Source organism: Ammospiza caudacuta, chromosome 2 (genome assembly GCF_027887145.1).
Source record: "Ammospiza caudacuta isolate bAmmCau1 chromosome 2, bAmmCau1.pri, whole genome shotgun sequence".
In the NCBI taxonomy this organism is placed as follows: Eukaryota; Metazoa; Chordata; class Aves; order Passeriformes; family Passerellidae; genus Ammospiza; species Ammospiza caudacuta.
The window spans coordinates 57369016-57386969 of NC_080594.1; the positions used below are offsets into that span (position 1 = coordinate 57369016).

Below are 17954 nucleotides of genomic sequence, written 5' to 3' on the forward strand. Positions count from 1 at the left end.
ATTGTATTTAATACAGTTTATTGCCAGCCATTGTAAAAGCATCTCTGTTCTCTATGGAAATAAGAAACAATATACTACAGTGTATCTTTGTATAGCAATAAAAGAATATAATTATATCCTTACACTCATTAAATTATGTTGTTTGGAGAAACAGACTTAGAAGATACCCAGTCCAGCAGTGCCTGGGTCAGAATCAGCTAGAACTAACCTAACTTAAAGTTGGCAACTATATTATGAAATTCAAGCTTTGTGACAGATTTTTCAATGCCAAAATCAGACCCCCTCCCCTTCCTGCTGCCGGTTAATTTTCATCACCTTTAACAGTTCATTGAAGACAGATTTAGAAATGATGCACAAGTAACAGGAATCCATTTCTCCCTGTGCTTTTGTTACAAGCCATCTTGTGGTGGGCTGGCCCTGGCTGGACACCAGGTGCCCACCAAAACCACACCATTGCTCTCCTCTTCTGTTGGGCAGGGCAGAGAAAATTTAATGAAAAGGTCATGAGTTAAGGACAGGTGGAGATCAATCATCACTTACTGTCATGAGCCAAACAGATTTGATTTTGGGAAATTAGTTGAATTTATTACCAATCAGAATTGAAGTAGGATAATAAGAAGTAAAAAAATCTTAAAAACACCTTCCTCCACCCCTCCCTCGTTCCTGGTATTAAATTTATTCCCAATTCTCCACCCCCTTCCCTGAAGTTGCACATAGGGATGGGAAATGGGGGTTACAGTCAGTCCATCACATCGTTTCTGCTGCTGCTCCTTCTCAGGGAGAAGAGTCCTTCCCCTGCCCCAGGGTGGGGTCCCTCCATGGGAGAGAGTCCTCCATGAACGTCTCCAACGTGAGTGAGTCCTTCCCGCAGGCTGCCGTTCTTCCCGAAGTGCTTCAGCGTGGGTTCCTCCTGTGGAGCGCAGGCTTTCAGGGACGGGCTCCAGCACGGGCCCCCCATGGGTCACCAGCCCTGCCAGCAAACCTGCTCCAGCGTGGGCTCCTCTCTTCAGGGCTCTGCAGGGCCTGGCAGGAGCCTCCCCTAGTGAGGGCTCCCACAGGGTCACAAGCCCACAGAGCTGATGCAGATAACACTGACAAAATGTTGACCAAACCGTGACCAAATCCCCAAACAACGATCTGAATTTATACCAGTGTAGGAACAGAATATCAAACAGAGCATTTATTAAAAAGAAACATGTGCAGTAACCCACATATTTTATACCTGCCAAAACAAACCTTCTTGTGTTCAATTTCTAGAACGAAAAAGTGGGTGAAATTCCATGGGCTGGGAACATGGGTATGTGAAACATGGAAATAAAAATTTTAATACCTCAGCTCTCAGGTTTACCACAAAAGAATATGAACACCCTACAAGGACTTGATTGTTTCCTAGCTGCTGAAGGAAAGGCAGGGGAGCAGGGGAAGGTGAATTACCAGCTTTCCAACTGCAGAGCAGGTGAGTGACAAGCTCTTTACCTCACTAAGAAGCACAACATGAACTACAGTATACTGCTGGGTTCTACAATTTCAAATGCTCTAAACTCTTCCAGAAACTTCATCTTATCCCATAGGGCCATTTTTATATTTAACTTACCAACTTAGCTGGACCAGCACAAATGTGTATCCAGGCAGTTACCTGACTGTCAGGCTAAAAATGGTTAAAGAAAAAAAAATCATTCACTTCCACAATTATTTCTAAGACAACATACTTATATTGGCTCCAAGGCTGACTAGGTGTGGAATCCTTCAAATCACAGAATCATTAAGTTGAGAAAATACCTCTAGGATCATTGTTAACCAATGATCCAATAATTAACCCAGTACTGCCCTGCTCACCACTAAACCACATCCTCAAGTGCCACATCCACACAGTTCCAGGGATGGTCACCCCACCACTTCCCTGGGCAGTCTGCTCCAATGCCTAATCACATTTTCAGTAAATAAATGTTTCCTAATATCTAATATAAACTGCCCCTGGTGCAATTTGAGGCCATTTCCTCTCATCCTTTGTGAATGTTACAAATGACAAAAGTCATGTTTCAAAATGTCCATTTCTGGTTTGGGTCTTTCTGAAGAGCCATTTTCATCAATGCAAAAATTAAGCAGAAGAGGCAATAAGCATCCTCCATCAAAACTCCTCCTCCCTAGCTGAAAATCGTCTCTGAAACACATAGCTCAAAGCAATCTGAAGATAATTAAAATTATGATGTATGGAGACTGCTGTTTATTGTGCCGATCAACACTAATGAATTATTTCTTTGTGATTCTGACTGTCTGTATCCATACGCCACTAATGGTCTTTATATTTTGGCATTATGTAAAGGTCCCTTCTATGGGTGTAAAGTGCCTAGCCCAATTCTCTCTCATATAGAATTAGGGATCCCTAATGGAAATTGAACACCATAATTGAAAAGGTAATTGAGAATACGAGGAAAATGAAGGTTAATACGTTTCCTAGATTAATGAAGAGCACACCAGAAGGCATAATATCCCAACAAGACAAAGCACTCTTCTTCCTAAAGAACAAATGAAAAAGGAACTACATACACTGGCATTCAGGTAAAAAAAAAATGAAAAAGCATTCCTCTTTACTGAAATCATACTGCTGAACCTTTGAAAGCTGTAATACCTCCAGATGCATCATTCTGCAGACAGGTTTGTGTGACCTTTTTTTCCAACTCATAAGACAAGGCCAAGTGGCACACAGTCACCCTGACAACACCCTCAGCACAGCAGGCACCCGCTGCCTTTTCTTGCTGAAATACACACGCTCTGCAAACTTTGGTACTCTTCCCCACATTACCTGCTGTACAAAACCACAAGCATTAGATGAATGCTGCCAGCAAAAAGCATTTTTTTGCTGTCTGAAGCTGGGACACAAGGGCAAAGAACAAAAGAAGTGAGAGGCTGCCTAAAACCCAAGGTCCAACCAATCCACAAGGCAGGGCTTTGAACTGCTGGAGCAGTACACTGACCACAATAGCTGCTGCTGCCTTGTGCTCAGGGAAAAAAAGTACTAGAAATAGGCACAGAATGATCCTGCCACTGCCATTTAGCAGCCAATGAGGTTTTACTTCCGACCTGGGGGATCTGCAGCTCCTGTACAACTCTACATTGGTGCAAAGTCCTGCAGTCTGCTCAGCTGCTGCGATAGAAGCTGTAGTTGATCCACCTGCTAAGTCTTTCTTAGCCTTTTCTTGGCATGTCTGTGGAAAATCATTGTCCAGGGGAGTTAATCCAGAAAGTGAAAAGATTATTCATTTGTTAAACACTGAAATTGGAGCCTCACTGGTACTACCAAATAGGACCCCTATAAAACCAAATTAACCTATAATCCTTGTTGTAATGCTTCTGGTTTAGAAAAACACCATTAGAACAGGAGCTTCAAGTGAAGCAGCTGCAGGTAATGGAGATTCTTTCCTTCATAATTTACAACAGCTTACTTTGCGCTGCACTAGGGCCTAACAGCATCATTGACTAGACTGCTTTTTGTATTGTGAATGATATCACTTATTGAATCTTTTCCTCAAAGAAATTAAAAGGTCCAAATCACATTTTTTTTTCAACCTCTCTTCTCCAACATTCATTCTTCAAAATGCATTATATATCCACTACCAGCCTCTGACATGAAAGTATTTTTATTTTACCAAAATTCTTTTATGTAACTGCTTCTGTTACTGTTGCAAAGTCTGACCAAGCCAACCACACAAACCGCTCAAAAGGCAAAGCTAAATACTGCTACTTGTGAAGCTGTGTCACTATAATTTGCCTTGGAGGCAGAAAAGAGAAAGGAGACTTTTCTGTCTCCTGAACTTGTGTGTCTTTGCTGGAATGATAATACCTCCTTGCACTGACAAATTACTGGTGTTGAAACACAGCTGCAATGGCCACATACACAGCACAGCAGGGGCCAGCAAGTCACTGAGCAGACCAGACATAACAGGACACACTGTAGCTGCCACGTAACAACAGCTTCATCCCCCTCAGAAATACTTCAGTTAATAAAAACCAAGGCTTACAATTGGAATTTGCTACCTTTATTTGTAAAATGTGCAGCAGCCATGCAAAGTTTTTAAGGGATTCAAACCTAGTTTTAAAATGAGAAATACTCTACTTGCACCTTTTCTTTTGAATAATCTGCCTCCATTAATCAAGTAAGTATGAGTCACCACCCAAAAAGTGGAAGAAGTTGGCAGCATATTCCCCAAGCCATCATCTGAAACTGAGAGCTGAGAGGGTGGTGTGCCACACATCTGGTGCAATCAGGCAAATCCAATATGCTTTCACTAGCACAGAGAAGCTGATTGCCTGGATTTTGCCTCCCAATAATTTAAAAAACTATGCCCAACAGTGAGAATCCAGAAATCAATTTAAACAACAGAATTCAGGAAAAAGCAGCACTAAATTCTCTCTTTCTCAGACACACACACAGAGTGAGCAGATGGAGGGAAAGCAGCGAGTTCCTTGCTAGTCACATCAGCTCAGGAGTCAGACATTACGAATGCTGTCTCATCCAGCTCTTGTTGAAATCAATTAAAGCCCTTCAGTGAAGACCACGGGAGATCGAAAATAACCCTCCCCACACTTCAGCCAGAATGTGTGAATGAGAAAAAAACCTGACAGCTTTCTTCCCCTCTGATTTTCATGGTGCTTAAAGATCCAGATTATAAAACACATCTTGTCATCTTGGAATTTTTGATGTGCTTGCTTGGCATAAATAAAGTTCATGCCTATGTGTGAATCAGGAAGACAGACATCACTTTGCACTTGGACAAGGAGAGATACCAGCAGTCATGCATGAATTAGCATCGCTGCATTTCAAAGTGCTGTGGATGCAGTGTGTTCTACAACTAAGGAAGTAGATGGAGTGAAAGTGCTCCTCGTTGCTTAAAAAAAAATCCTCATTTTGCATTGGTGAAAAATAAAGAAAAAATAGTCCAGACACGGGAATTTGTCTTTTATCAGTTGGATAACCTGAAAATCAACTGTCATTGTAAATATCTAGAGAGACTGTGGCACTTACTAGTGCATTTACCATCTCTGAAATAAAAAAACTACTTCACTGGAGTTGCTCTGAAGTGCTTTGTTGGCATCAGCTCACAATAAACATTCAATTATTCCTGCATTCCCAGCTCCAATGACATTAATCACTGCAAACTCCTTTGGCCTGAGGGCCCATTCACACTGGCCCACACTGTGTCTATAGATTTTGTTCTCATTTTGCCTTGCATCCCTGCAAACACCAATATTTAGGTCTTTACACATGGTTTGTGTTTGGTCATAAATATTCAAACAGTTTCATTTTCTATACTCTTTCTAGACATAGATCCAAAAGGAGAAGGAATGGAGGCTTTACTGTGTCAAAGTGAACTCTGTCAGTAACACCAGTTTGATGTTAATAAATATTAGCAAGCAGAACAAAAGAAAATATAATAATCCACTTTAAAAAAGAATCTCAAAGTTATACTCACTGCTAGTAGAGGACATTCGGCTGTACTCAGACCTGCAAGACAAAGATTTTAATTAGAATGTATTAAATCTAAAAGAGATAATGAAAAAAATACCAAAGCTGACACACTGTGCTTATTGAAAAAGTTTAATGCCCATTAGCACTATTTTTGTGCTAAGAGAATAACTAGAATAGGTTTTGAACACTGCTTCAGAAAAACTGGCATCACATGTGAATTTTGAAAACACATAAGTAGAATAAGTAAATATGTAAGTAGAATGAGTAACTATGCTTTTATCTAGGGGTTATTCATGCTACCTAATTCTAGATGTGAAAATAAAAGCTCAGAAGGCTTTCCATAAGGAAGAAATAGTCTGCTTCAGACACAGTTGAGGAGTAGAAGTCTACTAGACTTTGACTCAGCTCCTCTCCTTCCTCAGTTTATGTCCTCTAAATGCTGCTTTCCAGATAATGCTTTTGAATTCTTTTAAAGAGAACTCTATTTGATGAGCAGAATTTTTGTAGTTCTACAGTTACAATTGTCAGAGAAGGGAAAAAAAAAAAAAAGAATGCCAAAATACAAACATTTAGATGACAAAGCTTTTTGATTTAGTAGACCATTTTTCTCTTGAAGACATCTCAATAAAACTATACAGCCGTTGGTTCTAGTTCAGGGCATACTGGATTACCTGTGAGAAAGCCAAAGAAATTGAGTGTTTTGAGCAGCAGTGCAACTAATTTTTTGGCTGCACATAACACCAAACTCCTGAAAACCCCATTCTGAGATGATTAAAACATACCCATTAATGCCCTGAGGATTCAGAAATAATAAGGTAAAACAAACATGCCATCACTTAATATTTAAGGGAAAAAAAAAATCATTTCCACTGCTGAGGCCTTACCTATGACCTTTGAGTGTTTGGGTTTGGAGTTCACAGCCACACAGCTCTACCCTCATAGTTACTGGGTCCCCAAAACAGACCCCATGCACCAGAGCCCCCTGCCACCATAAGCGCATGGCATGTGTGCCCTGCAGTGCCCTGAACAGGCAAAGGGCTCAGGGAGCTCTGACACAGCTCTGGGATTCAAACCTAAATCCTTGTTTCATGTAATAGTTGCAGCAAGTTTGCAACATTGCTTTAAATTAAAGAAACCACACCAGCCTTGACTCCCAAGAGATGTGTGGGGAAGCAGATACCATCTAAGTCTGTTCTCAGGACACCCTCATACTCTAGGCTCTCAGGCAACCAAGGGAATAAAGGACATCAATCCCACATATCTATAGTATCTGCTTTTGATTTTAATGTAGAAATGTCTCTGCAGAAGAAAAAAGAATTACAGTCATCCCCATATTTCACAGCTGTGCACTCAGCACTCTGCAGGGCAGATGCCATCTTCTCATACTGGTTAGGTGAGAAGATGATGAGGAACCACCCCCAACTCTTGCCAATCCTGCTGGACTAGTGAAAGATGACACAACCCGAATGCTTCAAAAAACTCATAAAAAAAGATTCACCAATACCATCAAGTGCCATGAGGTTTTCATAGTTTTTGGAAAAGATCTGGGCAATGCTGGGGAAAGAGTTGCTGGAGGGGGCTTGCAGCTCTCCCTCCTCTTTGCTAATCCTGTACCCCCAGCCACTTCGATAAGGCCAGGGAGCAAGGAAACATCTCTGTCCCACTGGCAGAGACCACAGGTCTAGGTCATTAGCAGCCACCCTCAGGCACCCCATACAGAGCTGCTCCACAGCACCTTCTCCATTAATCAAGAGCTACCCCTCAAACAATCGCCCCCAGGACCCCTATGGAGCTGGGAAGGCAGGGGCAGCAATGACATTGGTGTCCCAAATGTGGGCTCACTGCCCTGTGTGCAGCACCAATTTACACTCCAAGATGAGGTATTCCCATTCCTTTTGTCCAGTTTGTGCAAAGCAGGGAGTTGGCCCACAGCAGGCCGGGTCCCCAGCCATCAAAGCTCCACACCACTCATAGTTTAGCAAGCAAAGAAATCAGGGCTCATTGGCCACCAGCCAAACAGCTCTGCTACTGATCAGTATTCCACCTGTGCCTGGCTACATGATTCACTTGCCATGCCAATGACCAGCCTGTCTCTCGAGTCAGCAGGCTGGGAGTCAATGCTCACCATCTCCCCCAGTGAAATTGTTTTCTACCTAGTTAGAGCTGACTTCAGCACAATTGCTGAAATTAGTTGGCTTTATTTGTTTCATCCTTATCTTGTGAGTTCTGCCAAATGTCCTTGTGGCTCGTGAATTCTGTGTTCTTTGCGCCCACTATCAGCAGCACATCCCTCTCCCCAAGCTTGGCTAACCTCCCCCTAGATCTGAGACCACTGAAGCACATCAAGCCTTTCAGGATTTTTTGCTGGTCGCCGTGACCCCGAGAGATGTTAAAAGTCTCTTTTCCCAGCCCAAGCGGTTGAAGAAGGAGTCAGAGCTCTTCATTTCTTGGTCTCAAGGTTGTTTTTTGTATCTTATCTATAAAAATTTTTCTCCTGCCCTGCTGAGGTCTGCTCAGCAGGACAGTCCTGGCTGCCCCCAGGGTGGTGTTATGTCTTTATATTAAAACCTACATCCACAATGTTTACAATTACTGTCCAATACCTATTACCTATGTTAGACAGTGAGCTTCTACTCTAAACCAATCTAAAAGTGCCAGCATCACAGCAGAAGATGGAGGCCAAGAAGGAGAAAGGCTGGACATGCCCAGATTCCTCCATCTTGCCTCCCCCATTCCAGAAACCCCAAAATTCACCCTGTGATAACTTCACTATTATTCTACCTAAACTGTTGTGGCTTGCTGATCTTCATATAAGGTTGGTAATTTGCTCCACGGGTCATAATCAAAACCACAGGTGTTTCGGGCTCTGTGCCAGGGCTTCTGAGCCCCCTGGCAGGGTCTTGCCACTCTGGACAGCCAGAGGGATGTCCTAGGTTCCCACACAAGCCCTAAAATGTACCAGGGCAATTCTACTGACAGCTAAATTCTAATTTATCTACTAAAGCCTGGACATCAGCATGAGTAGAGAAGGACACCTTCTTGTTCCTACTGCTGGGCAATGTACATACTGCTGGTCTGGCGCTGGGCAGGGACCAAGGGGAAGTGATGCCAGGGGCTGGCTAAGGTACTATGCAGGCCATAAAACCACTAAGTATTTTCAGCAGCAAGTCACACCAGTGTCACTTGGCACCATGTATATTTGAAAGGGTGTGAAAACTGTGTAACATGTCATTCTTCATAAGCCTAGAGGCAAGCAATACACATCCAGCTGCCTCCAAGCAGCCCAAGCAAGAATTCATTTAGTCTGCACTTCTGTTTGAACACAGCCTGGGGCTGTCCTTCAATGTATCTGTGTTCAGCAGTTGGCAGCTAATTCAAAATGAATCTGCACTGCTTGTATTTCGGATGGAAGCGAGACAACATTTTGCCTTTTGCTTACTGCAAGTTGGAACAGTATTCTATTACTTCACACTGTTATTTTATTATCCCAAAGTGCTGCAGGCACATTATAGGACATGGAGAACTAATGAGTCCTGAACTTAGGGAGTAGCAGACTATGTACATGCAGAACTTAAAAAATGAAACAAGAGGAAAAATGAAATTATGGGGGGGGAGAAAGGAGGAGACAACAGCATGCTTGGAGACAAATTGCAGAGACATATTTTAATAGGCTTTAGAATAGTATTGCAGGAGCTTTTTTGTAGGTCTAATATGGTTCAAGCTAATAATTCATGTTTGTTGCATAACTGACATCCACAAATTTAAAAAAAAAGGGCAATTAGGCTCAAAGGCTTATGTCAACCTCAGATACCAAAATGAGGGCTGTACCCTCCCTAAGCACCCTCTATTGTCAAGGAAAAGAGAGGTCTGAAGTATCTCTCCCTAGCTCTTGCCTAGACAAGAATCCTACAGAAACTACATTTCTAATGTAGAAATACAACATTTCTAATGTAGAACCCTAGTCTGGGTGTCTAAAACCAAATGGGATGAATATGAGTCTATCTGTGTGCTCTCAGGGACAACCTGGATCACTTTTTGTTCTCCCTCCAGTTTCTTTCCTTGTCTTGAATCTAGTCCTTGGGAACAAAAAAAAAAAAAAAAAAAACAAAAAAACCCCCCAAAAAACCAAAAAAACCAAAAAACAAAAAAAAAAACCCCACAAAACAACCAAAACCAAAACAGTGCTAGCAAAATTATTATTGTTCTTAAAATATTAGAAGAAATCATCCAGATTCATGGCATGCATTGGTAAGTGGCTCATAAATTAAATTTTTTTCTCTACAGTCATCTATTTAGGACACTAAATTCTGAAGTTAGTATAAGTCTTTTAAGCTTTTTAGACTGGCACACACAACCTTCCCTTTAACAAAATCATGCATTAGAAAAATCAAGTACTGAAATAAACATCTCCTGGGGCATACAAGCTCCGTGGACATCAAGTAACTGTGTTCCTTTCTGTTCTTCTCATTCCTCTTTTAAACATCCTGAGTATTGGCTTCTATCATTTCCCTTGGAAGAGGATTTTCCCAATAGGATAACTCAAGAGTACAGCACTCATGTGCTTTAATGGTGACACCTGGGACCACACTGGGGCCAAGAGGTTCCAGGTCTATTATGTGGTCTTGCAGCAAGCTATTTCCTCTGATAGATGTTAGATTATAGATAAAAAGGGAAAAAACATCCGTGACAGAAAGTGAACAAATAGAGGACTGTTCCCTTTATAGGCACATAATGAGAAGAAAAATTATCGAACAGGGTATTGAAACAGTGTGAGGTACTGAAAAGGAAGGCTTATAGCTCAGTCAAAAGACACATTAGTCTGCAAAGAATGTGTGCTCAATGGTCAGCCCACCAGCAAAGAGGAGCTGTGGAGATGTCAAAAGACATTAAAATGGGAATGTAGAAGCTTGTGATAAAGGTGAGACCTCAGTTCCCATTACCATCATTGAAGGATCAGACTTGTGCATTATTAGACATGCTAAGAGCATCAGGAGCCCAAAAGATATTGAACAATCCTCTGAGATCTGCGTGCACCTCTCACTGCTGATCAGTGATACAGAACCTCAAAATATCCAAGAGGGGGAAGCATTCCACTGAATACCAGCAAAAGGTGCTAGTGCAACTTGCAGTTGCTGAATATGGTACCTAAAAACACTGTGAGCCCGTTTCTTTGGCTGAGAACATGGCTCTCTCACAGCTCTGGCTCACACAAGCAATGCAGCTCCTCCAGCACCACACTGTGCTTGGGTTCCTTGGGCACACTGATCAGCTATAATCACACAGCACCACGTTAGCACAGCTACAGCCCTGACAGCTGCAGCCATAAACAAACAGTCCCAAGGGAACTGCCTGGGAGCCGGGCCAAGTGCTGTGGAACAGTCTGCACCTGTACCAGTAACACCTCTTGCCTCCCAAAACATCCTGGCTAGTTGTCTGCTGGGAATGATCCCTGAACCATGGCAACATGGCAAAACATATCCTGGCCCATGGTAAAACACACCCAGGAAAGACATGGGGGACAGCTAGATGGCCCCATTCCAACTGATCCCATCAAACCATTTTAATGATTCAGCAACATGGACAACTCCATCCTGTGCTCAGGGACACCCCTATGTGCTGTTCAATGCTCTGGCATGGCTGGGACCAAGGTCTCTGAGCTGGTCATCCCCAAAGGCAGCCTGCTGTGTAAAACAAACACATCTCCAGTAATTCTAACATAATACTACACCCCAATATGCCCATGGTCTCCATTGCAAGGGCTCCTTAATCCCACTCCCCAAAATGAAATAGCGGAAAGTTTACAATCTCTTCTGCTCTCTGCATCCTTTGCTTGCCTAGGACTGATGGAATGGAACCTGCTGGATTTATATTTCCCAAGCCTTCTCTACCTATACTTGTGGCACATTTCACTGTTTCATATTAAGTGCTGTATTTAACAGCTTCTTCTTCTTCCCTCCCACAGAAAATACTCCACAAGGCACAAGGGAGTATTTTATAGTCCCATTAGAAGAATTAGAAGATTTGGCTTTATAGCTCTGTCTTGGGTTTCTTCTCACCAAATTCCTGCAGGTCAGATTACAATCTGCTTCACTAAAACCAGTCCATCACAAATCTGTTACCCTCATGATACTTCTACTTGTGCAGTCAAGATGACTGAAATGGAATGACTCACAGCAACTTGTCCCTATACTCCTTGCTTTGGATTTCTAGGAAAGTGGCAAAGATTCCCATTGAGCAGCTCTAACCACTATACTCCAGAGCTCATTACCAACAGCAATGTTTGAGACACCATATGAGAGACACCACTGTTGTATAGGGTTTGAAAAGCTGTTTGTCATCTTCCAAAAGGCACCTGATGAGGCAGGAACACCCTGGGATTTAGTGAGCACACCTGTCTGCACACCCTGCTCACCACTCCCTCACAGAGCACTCCCAGAGGGACACATCAGGTGCCATGTATCCACCCATCCCAGGCCAGGGGCTGACTTATCCTCCTGAGGTCCTGGTTCTCTTAATTAACAACAGAAGAAGCCTGATTTATACCAAACATCAAACCTTCACACAGCTACATTTAGCTGAGGTGAACCTTGCTTCTGGCTGGGACCTAAAAATTATGGGTATCAGCACAGAGCTCATGGCCTCCAGAATGTGATCTAAAGTGTGTTTCATCCTTGCTGTCTGTGCCTTGCTCCTGTGCCTGGCACTCTCAGGTCTGCCTGCCCCGATGTTCAACCAAACAGCTTTGCTTCACTGAGTAAATCTGTTTGGAAATGGTGCCTCAATGCCAGTTTGTGACAAACAGCTCAACTTCACATGTCAAATCAGAGACAACTTGAGTATCAAGACATATCTGGACTGATGGGTCTATACATGAAGTGAAAGTGTCAGCAAAATACCCACAGCAAAACAACCCCCCAAACTCCAAACCAAAACAAAAGAAGCCCCAAGGTAAAAATAGGCCTTAAAATAGCTTTCAGCATCAGTGGTTTATGTTTCTGAGAGTTTCTCATAGATGGATGAAATACGTGACAAGAGACTGATGTGTCAGTTTGAAGGACTGCCATACAAAGTCCTAAGTGAGAAATTCCTTAAAGCCAGAAACATGAGACATGAAAGCAACTTCTCACCCCAATAAAACATTCAACTATTCATTTGATAATTTAAGTGATCCTTTCTGGCTCAGAACACACATGGATTACAGCGTTCTTGATATTTTACCTCTAAGAGGCATACAACTTCATATATATACATATATATATAGGTATAGGTATAGGTATAGGTATACGTATATGTATATGCTGCCTTACCTTCTATTAACAAGTGTATTTTCTACTTTAGAACCTCACACCTTTTACTGAACTGCAACAATTAAAGAAAGGCTTTTTTGATCTGCTTAAGAGATAAGTTAACAGAGGTTCAAATAATTTGTGGTTTGGCCAGGATCGCACATGCAGCTAGGGAGTGCCATAAGGAAAACCAACAAACAAGTATAGAACACTCCAAAAATGAACATAATCTCTGCAAAATTAATTTGAGGAATGAGAGACAGGACAAAATGTAGAGGAGGCAACAAGCACCACAAAAATTAATTGCAACCAAACATCACTGGATTTTGCTAAATATATGTTACAAATAGCCGCTGCATGGTACAGTGTCATAAAGTTCAAACATCCCTTGTTTCTCTGTTTTGCAATGGATTTCTCTATATCTTGTTGAACTGTTTTGTTGCAGTTGCCTACTACCAAAAAATACTATAACCATTCTTCCGAAAATTCATCAAATACTCAACAATTAACCACTGTTTAATCCAGTTTGTATCATCAATATTTACATTTTAAACTTATACAAAAAACTTCCCCACCTGGTACTTCAGCAATGTCTCCCCACTTTCTCTACGTAGATTAATAATTTATTTGAAATACAAGCAGGTAAGTTGCAAATGCAAAAAAATTAAAAGTTATAACTTCTCAAAACTTGAAATGACTTTAAGGTGAGGAAATATTACAAGTTTAGGCAAACTTGGAGGCAATCAGTAAGTTAATGATTGAAGTGTGAACATTTTAAGACATGGGCTTTTACAGCTGTCTAAGTGAACAAGTTAACTTCTGCTGGGAACTATCATGGATGTTGAAATGTTTAGAACAGTGATGTTTAGAACAGAGAAACCACGTGGTTTTCCACATTCATTTGGGATATTGGTCCTGCATGTAGTGAATTCAGCTGATGCTCTGGCCTGGATACCAGTGGTAGCCAATCTGTATCATTGCCTCAAAATCAGGCATGCCTAACAACTTCCAAAATTGTCTTAGTTTGTCATCTTTGCTCTGCTGGTCAAAGACAGTGAAATAACAGCATTTGCATGGCTTGTAAAATGAAGAAAATATTAAAATTAATATTTCTACAATTTATTTTAAGTAACTGTTATTTTTCTCACTTTTTTGTTTTTCTTTGCTATTCAACTACAGTTCTGTAAATGTGTACATTTCTCCTCCTTTCAATCTTTCTTCCACCTGTTTTTGCCCTTTGTTTTCTTTCTAATAAAAGACTAAAGAAATACTATTTTATTCTTCCTAAAATGTCAGGTTTTATAGTACAAACCTACTACTGAAACTATTACTAGAGAAAGCTTTGTGTCCCATAATTCTGGACTAAAAGTTTTCAGTAGCAGATTAAATAAGGTTCTTATACTAAAACTTCCCAAAATATGTTTCCTGAGAAGATACAACTTGTATAGGCAAAGTCTCTCAGATCAAGGATGGTCAAACTATTTCAAATCTCATTAATAAACAGCCAATATAAACTAATTGGCTTATATGTTCTACATCCTTTATTTAGGTACTTGACAACACCAGCTCAATCCATTCTTATTGGATTCAGGAACTCCAAATATGCTATTTCTGTTCAGCAGACTCTTTGCCAACCCTATTTACCAAGGCAAATGCAGTAAGAGGAACATATTTTCTAAAGGATTAGGAAAATGAAGGCTTTGAATTGTAATTGATCTTGCCTTTAGCAGAGAGTTTTGCCTGCTTTTGTAGCTGGCAGCCACAACAAAACCTTAAGCAACATATGCCCTGCGGAGTACTTGATGTGTTCAATTTGTTAGCTGCTCTAAGCAGCTTCAGCAGCCCGGGCTCCGTGCAAGAGCTCACACATCATTACGTGCCATCATTGAGATGACAAGGGCGTGCAGTGCCTGCAGTTACTACAGTCACTATCCACTATTGTTCCCTGAGTGACAGAAAGCGACCACTCCATGCAAAACTGGGCCTGAATCACTCTGACAGTTGTTCCTCCTTATTCTTTCTTATCCTCCTGCTGAAGCTCAGAATAGATAATTTTTTTTTTTTTTACTATTGAGTAATTGGTGAAAAAGGAATATTGTTCAATTTAGCAATAGCTGTGATGGGACTGAGACAAAGCAAATAGCAGATCTGGTAACGGGGAAAAGCAAGTGCTGTGAACAGTTGGTTTGGTGAGAAAGCTGAAATATAAACATTGTGAAAGAGACATACGCAACATGTTTATCAGAATTAAATAGCTGCTAAACAAAATTAAAATAATAATTGAAATGCAGAGACCCATTGCCTTGCAATATAAACATCAGTGCAAAGCACTGCAGCTATTAATTGCCATATGTCATTGTTCAAATTCCTCAGACAGACTTTTCCACCAACCTATACTTTCCAGTGTCACGCACGGGACAGAGACACTTGATAAAATCATCAGCTTTAGCACCTCATCAACACCAGACTCAAGCAGCTGTCACATTGGTCCCTGAGGTCTAAAGGCTAATGTCACCAGCTGGGTCAAATCCTTCCAAGTGCCTGTCCCAAGGAAACCCAGGTTTTTCCATTCCAGATAAACACAGCAAATTAAGAGTGACTTGACCAATCAACGGGTTTTTGAGCTTTGAACCAGGCATGAGTCCACGGATTACTTTGTCTTCCTTTTACCCACATTCCTAATGGGGACTAGCCTATATCTGGAAAAGAAGTCTGGATTTTTTCCTTTGAACTTATGTCACATAAAATATTTTAAAGCTTTTACTGTTAGGTGTGCCTACAATACAAGGTAATGGGAAAAGTCCTTAACTTCTCAGACTACAGAAGAGATTAAAAAGTTATTTTAATTACTAGCTGGATGTATGAAAAAGATTACTATATGCCATTTTCACATTTTAGATTTATATTTGTAATGTTGCTAGTTCAGTTTTTGTGTGGTGCACCTGACACCACCATGCAAAGAATTAGCTTTACAGTTTTGCAAGAGTCAGAGTACAGGCCAAAGGAGATGCACCAGGCAAGGACCTTGGAGAGAAACAGCTGGAGGAGCAAGGAGTGAGGAGAAGGAAGAGTCGGGAAAGAACGGCCTTAGCAGGAGTATGCAACCTCCCTTTGCCCTTCTGGAGCCACAGGAGGAGCAAAGGCTCACTGCCATTCCTGACAAGATCCCAAGGCGGCAGCATGTAGGACAGGCTTGAAAACACTTCCCTTTCCCACAGAGATGGGCTGAAGGTGTGAGCTGAATGGGAGATCCCATGGATCATCCTTGCAGCTCCATTAGCTCAGGAGAAGTCATGCAGCTAACAAGCAGCACACCTCTGGCAGCATGGTCATGAAATCAGGGGGAAAAAAGTCTCCTTGACTGAGATGACACTCCCAGCAAAGTTTACAGCAGTTCACAGGCTAGCATGGAGAGTACCACAACGAGAATCATGACAACAGCAACCCACTTTCAGAGTGCCTGCAAATCAAACTTGCTTTTGTAGAAGGCTCTCAATGGTCCTTCTGAGGAGTCAGCTCTCTCTGCCCCATGTTGTCTGGGTGTCACCGCCAGAAGGAGAGGACGGGTCCTGGACACGCTCCCAGACCATCCTCAGCCTCACTAACCTGGGATACAGGATTGGTATACAGCCCGCACCGCCGAGCCATCGCCCCGTGCTTTGGAGCTCAAGCTTAAAGCCCACAGCCACGACCTGTCCGTGGCTCCCTCCCCGTGTGTAGACCCCGGTGGGGTCTGCTTCACCGCAGGGGAACGCGAACTCCCGGGGCAGTCGGAGCAGGGTGATGCCTCCCCGGGGGTCACGCCGGACCGGGTCTCAGGAGGGCAGGAAAGGCGAGGGAAGGGCGGGCAAGGCAAGGAGGCTCGGCGCTGAGCGGGATGCTGCCGGAGGGAAGCTCTGCCCGGGACACGAAGCCGCCGCCCCAGCCCAGCCCCAGCCCCGCCGCTGCCGGGACGCGCTTGGGACGGCTGCCGGCAACAAGTGCAGCCCCTGGGGCCGGGGGAGCCGCGCCAGAGCCCGGCAGAGCCGCCCGCACTCACCCGCCCGTCTCCGCTCCCGAGTCCGCGCACTCCTCCTCGCCGCCGGGCTGCTTCTCCATGGCTGCGGCGGGGCTGGGGGGGCTCTGGGAGCGGCGCTGCCGCCTCTGCCGCCCGCCCTGTGCCGCAGCGAGAGCCGCGACAGAGAGAGAGAGCAGCGACAGAGAGAGCAGCGAGAGCAGCGCCCGCTCCGCCGCCCCGGCCCGGCCCGGCCCCCGCCCCGCGCCGCGGGAGGCACCGCCCGCCGCGCCCGCTCCCTGCAGCGCCCGGAGCCGGGACAGCACCGCGGGCACGGGATGTGCCCGGAGCCGGGACAGCACCGCGGGCACGGGATGCGCCCGGAGCCGGGACAGCACCGCGGGCACGGGATGTGCCCGGAGCCGGGACAGACACCGCGGGCACGGGATGTGCCCGGAGCCGGGACACTGCGGGCAGGGGCTGTGCCCGGAGCTGGGACAGCACCGCGGGCACGGGATGTCCGGCCCCCGGGCACAGCCTGTGCCCCGCGCTGGGACACCGCGGGCTGCTGGCTCACAAAGCACGTCAGCACCTTCACGGTGACACTTCAGTGCTCCCTGGGCTGGAGGTGCAACGCCCCATATCCAGTGGAAGTTAAGAGAGACTGTTGGATGTGTGGACGTTCTCGCTATCCATCCGGTCTTGGAACATCCGCTGTTACAGCCTTTTATTTGAAGTATCTTACTGTTCTGAGCTTTCTCCAGCCTCCCTCAGTGCTGTCTGGCACTTGTTCATTACATTGAATGCAATAACTTTGAAATTATGCACAGAAACAGGGTGGTTTCCAGCTTGATGAGAATTTCTGTAACGATGCAAAAGGAGGGTTAGAAGCATTTTGAATGCTGCCTGTGAGGAAATGCTGATGTAGGAAAGCTGAATGGTGGTGTCTGTAAAGTGAGAGTGAAGGGAAAAGTTGTGGGTGCGCTCCTGTTGTCTGTTTTGTATTTGGAAGTGAACACCAATCTCTTTCACCATCACTTACAGAAATACAAATATCCATCCATGTAGGTGTGAACCAAGATCTCGCCCTGCCAAAAAAAAAAAAAAAAAGAAGAAAACAAAGAGTCTTCCCTTAATCTACTGAGTCCATTCAGTCTGTGGCAGATTTTACAAGAGGAGAGGCAGAACTGATTTGTTAGCTCAGCTC

General features: G+C 43.6%; 1 protein-coding gene across 1 annotated transcript in view; it reads right to left on the reverse strand.

The window, feature by feature from the left end:
• The window catches only part of FAM124A (family with sequence similarity 124 member A), a 37262-nt gene extending 20411 nt beyond the window's left edge, over positions 1-16851 (reverse strand). The window contains exons 1-2 of the mRNA XM_058800409.1: positions 16793-16851; positions 5472-5503 (exon numbers count right to left, since the gene is read on the reverse strand). Of these exons, the coding sequence (XP_058656392.1) occupies positions 5472-5503; positions 16793-16851 (91 nt within the window). The remainder of the gene's footprint in view (positions 1-5471; positions 5504-16792) is intronic.
• Between the last annotated feature and the right edge of the window lie 1103 nt (positions 16852-17954).